This window comes from Dictyostelium purpureum, assembly GCF_000190715.1.
Source record: "Dictyostelium purpureum unplaced genomic scaffold DICPUscaffold_368, whole genome shotgun sequence".
Taxonomy (NCBI): domain Eukaryota; phylum Evosea; class Eumycetozoa; order Dictyosteliales; family Dictyosteliaceae; genus Dictyostelium; species Dictyostelium purpureum.
Genome location: NW_003519704.1, coordinates 1 through 6,929, shown reverse-complemented (window position 1 = coordinate 6,929; position 6,929 = coordinate 1). Strand labels below are relative to the sequence as shown.

The following is a 6,929-nucleotide window of genomic DNA, read 5'->3' as shown; positions in this document are numbered from 1 at the left end:
AAAAAAAAAATTAAATTTAAAAAAGGAAATTCGCCCCCGCCGTCCGAAATTTCGAAATGTGCGAACACCCTGTATTTAAATTTAAATATAATAATAATTTTTAACTATATTTTGCCAACATAGGTTTTATAATAAATAGGTTTTTAAATTAAATTTTATCTAAAAGTCCACATTAAGGAAAGTATAATAACTATATTATTTTATTTTAATAATAATTCCAATTTAATTATTCAAATAATATTTTTTAATTAATTCTAAAAAAAAAAAAAATCAAAAATTAAAAAAAAAAAAAAAAAAAAAAAAATGATTATATATAAGTATAAAAAATAAACAACTAATAAATAATTATATTATGTGTAATGAAAATGTAGTTTCATTAAATTTTAGATATTAATTTTTTATTTATACATTATTTGTATTTCATCAATAAAGTTCCTTAACTTTCCCATTGGCCTATCAGTTTGGTAAAATGGTAATTCCCTATTTTATTTTTAGTATTTGTCTTGATAACTTTAAAAATTTTCATATTGTATAAAGAACAAAAAGCCTCGACCAAGAACACTACTTAATTTCCTTTTAAAATAAAAATTAAATAAACTTTTTTTTTTAGACAAATAAAAAATATAAATAAAAAAGATTTATAAATTAATTTTATATAACTATTGTTTTATTTATTTTGGCTTTATTTAAAATTGGGTTTCTGGTCTATTTTTAAGGTATTCTTGGACACCAGCATTTGATTCAAAATATTTCTTTAATTCTTCAAGTTGTGGGTATTGAGTGGCATTAACATCTTCAGAAAAACCACGGAATTGGATATATTCATAAGCAACATAAACATATAAATCAGCAATGGTATATGAATCACCAACTAAATATTTCTTTTCTTTTAATTCGTTATTGTATTTACCAAAGATTTTTGGGAAAGTAATGTTTTTAAGTTTTTCTTTCTATAATTATTAAAATAATAATATTAATATCTTTATTTTTTTTTTTTTTTTTTTAAATATGAATCGCCATATAGATTTACTTACATCTAAAGTAGCTGGACTGAGGGCAGTGAATAAGTCACTGTGAATGGCACTGATGACTTCATCAACTTTGGTTTCTTCTTGGAGGGTTTTACCAGCAAAGTTATATTTTTTAGCGATATAACGAGCAATGGTTTGTGATTGAGCAACAACAAAGTCACCATCTAATTAAATCAAATTTTTAAATTAATTTTCATTTTTTTATTTTTTATTTTTTAATATATATTTATATTACCTCTGAAAATTGGGAGTTGACCGTATGGTAATTTTTCTCTTAAGGCATCATCAACAGTTTCAACAGTAACATTTTCAAATGGAACATTTAAATATGAAAGAGCAACACGTGAAAATTGAGCAAAACCTCTACCTTTGAAATAAGTTAAACTTGGGACTTCTGACATTTTATTTATTTTTTTATATTAATTATTAAAATTATTTATTAAAATTTATTTTTATTTATTTGATTATTTTGAAATATTTATAATTAACGATAAAAAAAAATTTAATTTATAGTCTGAAACTTTTTTTAAAAAAAGAAAAAAAATATTAAAATAAAAATATAAAATTTACTTTAAAAAAAAATTTAAACCAAATTTCAATTAAATTTTTGGTCAAGTAAAATTTAGAAATATCTATTTTAATATTTTTTTTAAAAATAAAAAGAATCACATTCTTTTACGAAAAAAAAACAACAATCAATTACGAAGAAAAAATTAATATTGGATTTTTAAAAAGTACTGGTTTATGGGTTTTATATATTTTTTTTTGAAATTTTTAAAATTTCTATTTTAATATATTTTTTTTTTATTTAATCATTTGATAATGCTTCAGAAGAACTATTAAATACATTCTTTGTATAAAAATAAAATATAATTATTACTAACTGTTTACCCACTATTTTTTAAATCTAAAAATAACAAAAAACAAATTACCCCACCTATTCTTTATGTGGTATTCTTTTAAAAAGCAAAAAAAAATAAAAATTAATAAAAAAATATTTTAAAAAATAAAAATATTGGTTATTGTTTTGTTGGTGTTGATATTATTTGTTGAGGCAGTTTATGTGAATAAAAAATAATAAAAAATATTTTTATGAATAGGTTGTGTTAAAACAAATAAAGTAATACCACTAAGGTTAATCTCATTTTATTTCATCAAGTTATTTAAATAATAGTACACAAGTAATTTTTATTTGCACAACAACCCTAGTTTATATTAATATATTCCCACATTGGGCATGTTTTATGCAATAGGTTTATTGGTGGACATCTTGAATGAAATCTGAAATGTGTGTTTCTGCCTTTGGGATCCTTTAGTTTTAATAAAAATATTTTTTATATAATAAAAAAAAAAGAAATACAAATTTAATATTACAATTTGTGTAACCTTAATATGTGAATCTATTTATAAAATTAATTGATTTTTTAAATTATTCCCAAAAATAAATTCTGTGATTTAAATTAAATGAAAAAAATGATCAAAAAAAAAAAAAATTAAAAAAATTAAAAAATAAAAAAATAAAAATTAAAAAAAAGTTTTAAAAAATAACTTTTTTTTTTTTATCATTTCATTATTTTTTTAATACTTATTATTTATTTAAAAAAGAAAATGAAAGAACAAACAGCAAATAGCAGTAATGCAGAAGTTGTTAAACAAAACAAAATTAGAGCAAAGAGTGCATGGCTAAGAAAAGGGCATGCTAGAGGAAGTGCCATTTCATGTGGATTAGGTATTGGAATTGGCTTTGGTTTTGCATTGTTTTTATTAAGCGAAACTACTAAAAACTTTGGTATTTATATGATGGGTATATGCATATTCCACATGTGGGAGTATATTTGGGTTGCAATGTATCATCCAGAAAAACTATCAAGCAAATGTAAGTACATACATACACTTTACAACTATATAGATCTCAAATATCAGATTCATTAAAAGAGGTATATCAGTATTTATTAACATACAAATATTTTAATTTAAAAAAAAAAAAAAAAAAAAACCATTATTGCAGCATTTTTATTAAATCACAGTCCACAATTTAATATGGCATTAACTATCAGTTTCTTTGAATATTGGATCGAATGGTATTTCTTCCCAAATATGAAAACAGTATCATTATGGTATATCGGTGCAGTATTTATGGTTCTTGGTCAAGTAGTTAGATCACTTGCCATGAATACAGCAGGTTCAAACTTTACCCATATCGTTCAAGAAGAAAAAAGAGAAACACACGAACTTGTAACAACTGGTATTTATAAATTTATGAGACATCCATCTTATTTTGGTTGGTTCTTATGGAGCGTTTCAACACAATTGGTTTTATTAAATCCAATTAGTATTGTTGGTTTTGGTTGGGCTTCATTTAAATTCTTTTCAAATAGAATCGAATATGAAGAGGATTATTTAATTGACTTCTTTGGTAAATCATATAAAGATTATAAAGAGAATGTTTGGTCCGGTATTCCATTTATTCAATAAATAAATAGATAATAATAAATAATAATAATAAATAATAAACCAATAAAAAAATTTCATTTGTATTTTTAAATATTTCATTCATATGTTTAAATAAAAATTAATTTTTATTTTACCTTTTATTTGTACTACAAATATATTTTTAAATTGTATTTTTTAAAAAAATCTCCAATTAGACTTCCAATAAATAATAAACCCAATCATTATTTCAATTTTCAAAATTATAACAAATAATAGTGAAAATTTTACTATTTCTATTTTTTTTGTTTTCATTTTTAGATCTTAAAAGTAAATCAAATTTAATTAAAAAAAAAAATATCAATTTATTTGGATAAATCAAAAAAAAGATGTCTAAAGAAATAATTGAAATGATCATCGGGTTAAAATTAAAAATTGAAATTGATCAATTTTAAATTCAGATTTTACTTTATTTTGGACAATTGATTATTAAATTCCAATAAAAATAAAAAGATATTTTCTAAATAAAATAAAATGAACATTTGTTTTCACAATGAACCATTTTAATTTATTTATTTGAATAAAAAAATAATGTTTTTTTTTGATTTTTTTTAAAATTTTTTTTTTTTTTTTTTAAAAATTAAATTTTTTATTTTTTTTTTAAAATTATTTTTTTAATTATTTTTTTTATTTTTTTTTAATTAATACTTTTAATATAAAAAACTTTTTTAGATAGAATCTATATAAGTTCAATTATAGTTTTATATTTCCTCAATCTTGTATTAATAATAAATACTATATATATTTAATTTTTTATATATATATATTTTTTTTTTTTATTTTTTAAAAAAATAAATAAAAACTTGTATAATATTTGTAAAACACCACAACCAATAATTTTAAATAATAATTTTTATCAATAATAATAATAATAATAACAACAATAAATAATAAAAAATGAATAATGGAGAATACGAAGAATATGAAAATAATCAAAATGATGATAATAATATAGATCAAGATAACGATATAAATAATAATGCTGAAAACGGAGAATATTACGACAACTATAACAATTTCGAACCAATTTGGGTTAGAGCGTTATACGATTATGATGCCGCACAAGACTCTGAAATTAGTTTTAAAGAGAACGATGTTATTTGCATTACACAAGACTATGGAGATGGATGGTGGGAAGGTGATTTAAATGGCAGTGCAGGAAGAGTACCAGCAAACTATTTCGAATACATTACCCAAGATCAAGATGGTCAATATCAATATGGTGACCAAGGTTATGACCAAAGTGGCTATTACCAAGATGATCAACAGCAACAATATGATGAACAAACCTATTATGACCAACAACAATACGACGACCAAGGTGGCTATTATGAACATCAACAACAAGAATGTGGCTATGATGAAACAGGCTCTCCAATTGATGAAGAAAAAGAAAACCAAAGAAAAGAATTATTAAAACAAAAAAGAGAAGCCTATAAGAAAGAAATGAAAGAATTACAAGACAATTTTAAGAGTCAAAGTGAATCAAATGAAAAACTTAGTAGTGAGGTAGAGGGATTAGAAAATCAAAGAGACCAATTGGAAGATAGAATTAGATTACTCAAACTATTAAGATATATACATTTAGAGATTATAAAAACAGAAATTGATATTGATTTAGACTCTGATTCATCAACACAATCACGTAACACCGGTATTGTTATCACCCAAGATCTCAAATCTATCAGATTAATATTAGCCTCGCTCAAATCATCAACTGCCGATATTCCAAAGAAACAATTTGATGCCAAATTAGAAGAGCTCGAGAAAAAAGTTACAAATAATTTAATTCTATTGGATGTTTGTGACAATTTAAAGAAATCACTATACCTCAGTTTACAAGTTTTTCAAAGTGCTATAATACAACAACAACAATCTAATGAAAGCAGACTCCCACCTCCTCCTTTAATAGTACCACCACCAATTTCATCCTCATCACAACCTGGTGGTTTTGTACCAACTACTTCAAATGCTCCAAATCCATTTTACTCCCCAGCTACTTTAATCGCCCCATCTTCAGACAAAGATAAAAGAAAGTCAATGAAAGAGGCTAAAAAATTAGAAAAATTAGAAAAGAAAGAAGAAAAGAAATTAGAAAAGCTTGAAAAGAAAGAAAAGAAAAAAGAAGAAGAATCTCCAATTTGGAAAGGAAAAAAATAATATTAAAAATAATAAAAAAAAAACAAATAAACCAAATCAATCCGTATATTTATTTATTTAACCAAATGGTATATTTAACAAACAATACAATAAAAACTATAATTATAATAATAATATTTATAATTAATAAGTATTAAAATAAAAATACATAAAATTTAGAAAAAAAAAAGAAATTAGAATTATTTTTAGATTTTACATAAAATTTCATTAAACTATATTAAATTTTTAAATGAAAAAAAAGAATTAAAAATTAATTTAATCTCTATTTAAAAATTCTTTATTATTGAACTTTTTTATTTAATATTCCTATCAAATTTATATATATTAATCACTATAAAATATATAAACTGAAATTAATTTTTTTTTTTTTTTTATATATACTATTTTATTAATTTATTTATTTATTTATTCTTCATCTTCTTCTTCTTCAACATCGATAATTTCTTCATTATCAGCAAATAATGACCAATCAACTTGAGCGGCGACTTCTTCTAATTTTGGTTTGAGTGAGGCAACTGAAATATCAGAGGTTTCTTCACCTTCTTCCATTAATTTAGAATCAGAGCTATAAAGTGTAATATCAGATTCGAATAATTGTCTACCAGTGAGTTTGGTTGTGGTTTGTTTTTCTGATTTTTTAAATGGTTTAGTTTCTTCTATAAATTTCTTTCTCCAAGCTAAAAATGCCTCGGCTGTAACTGGTGTACCTTCAAATACTTTTTCTTCTTCTTCTGGTTCTTCCTCTGATGATTCTTCAACTAATAATGATTCTGGATCAATATTATTATTATCTAACCATTCTTTTATTAAACCTGCTAAAATGAAAATCATTGACATTCCAATATTGTTTTCTGCTTCTTGTATAATTTGTTGTTCTAAATCTAAAATATTTTCTTTTTCTACATTTAATGTTGGTACTAATTCAATTTTTGGTACTGAATTTGGGTAATCTTCTGAAAATACAATATCTAAAATAATTCCAACTATATATTTTTAAAAATTTTAATTAATATGATTGAATCAAGTTAATAAACTAATTAATATAAATATATATTCTTACCAAAATTTGGTTCGCCACCTGGATTTGGTAAAAGGGTTATCTGTATATGGTCTGGATTTATATCTGTTGTATAAAGTATGAAGTTGATTAATAAATTTTAAATTTCTTTGTATACTTTATTTCTTTTAAACTTGGTTGATTCAACTACATACTATTAAAATGGTCCATATAAATAGCACCGAGTGCTT

At 22.3% G+C, this 6,929-nt stretch overlaps 4 protein-coding genes across 4 annotated transcripts; 2 read left to right on the top strand and 2 right to left on the bottom strand.

The window, feature by feature from the left end:
* Window positions 1–653: 653 nt before the first annotated feature.
* On the bottom strand, window positions 654–1,482 carry DICPUDRAFT_73373 (uncharacterized protein). Its single transcript, XM_003292713.1, has 3 exons — window positions 1,267–1,482; window positions 1,035–1,195; window positions 654–950 (listed from the first exon to the last, which is right to left on the bottom strand). The coding sequence occupies exons 1-3, from the start codon at window positions 1,430–1,432 to the stop codon at window positions 687–689; spliced, it is 591 nt and encodes a 196-aa protein (XP_003292761.1). The 5' UTR covers window positions 1,433–1,482; the 3' UTR covers window positions 654–686.
* A 1,147-nt stretch (window positions 1,483–2,629) lies between these two features.
* On the top strand, window positions 2,630–3,547 carry DICPUDRAFT_58140 (uncharacterized protein). Its single transcript, XM_003292720.1, has 2 exons — window positions 2,630–2,907; window positions 3,040–3,547. The coding sequence occupies exons 1-2, from the start codon at window positions 2,640–2,642 to the stop codon at window positions 3,504–3,506; spliced, it is 735 nt and encodes a 244-aa protein (XP_003292768.1). The 5' UTR covers window positions 2,630–2,639; the 3' UTR covers window positions 3,507–3,547.
* Window positions 3,548–4,466: 919 nt separating this feature from the next.
* DICPUDRAFT_9196 (uncharacterized protein) lies at window positions 4,467–5,654 on the top strand (the record flags this gene model as incomplete). The annotated part of the gene is made up of 1 exon (XM_003292719.1): window positions 4,467–5,654. A coding segment is annotated over one exon (1,188 nt), but the record flags the coding sequence as incomplete, so codon positions are not given.
* Window positions 5,655–6,086: 432 nt separating this feature from the next.
* On the bottom strand, window positions 6,087–6,909 carry DICPUDRAFT_157517 (uncharacterized protein; the record flags this gene model as incomplete). The annotated part of the gene is made up of 2 exons (XM_003292712.1): window positions 6,087–6,664; window positions 6,894–6,909. The coding sequence occupies 2 exons, from the start codon at window positions 6,907–6,909 to the stop codon at window positions 6,087–6,089; spliced, it is 594 nt and encodes a 197-aa protein (XP_003292760.1).
* Between the last annotated feature and the right edge of the window lie 20 nt (window positions 6,910–6,929).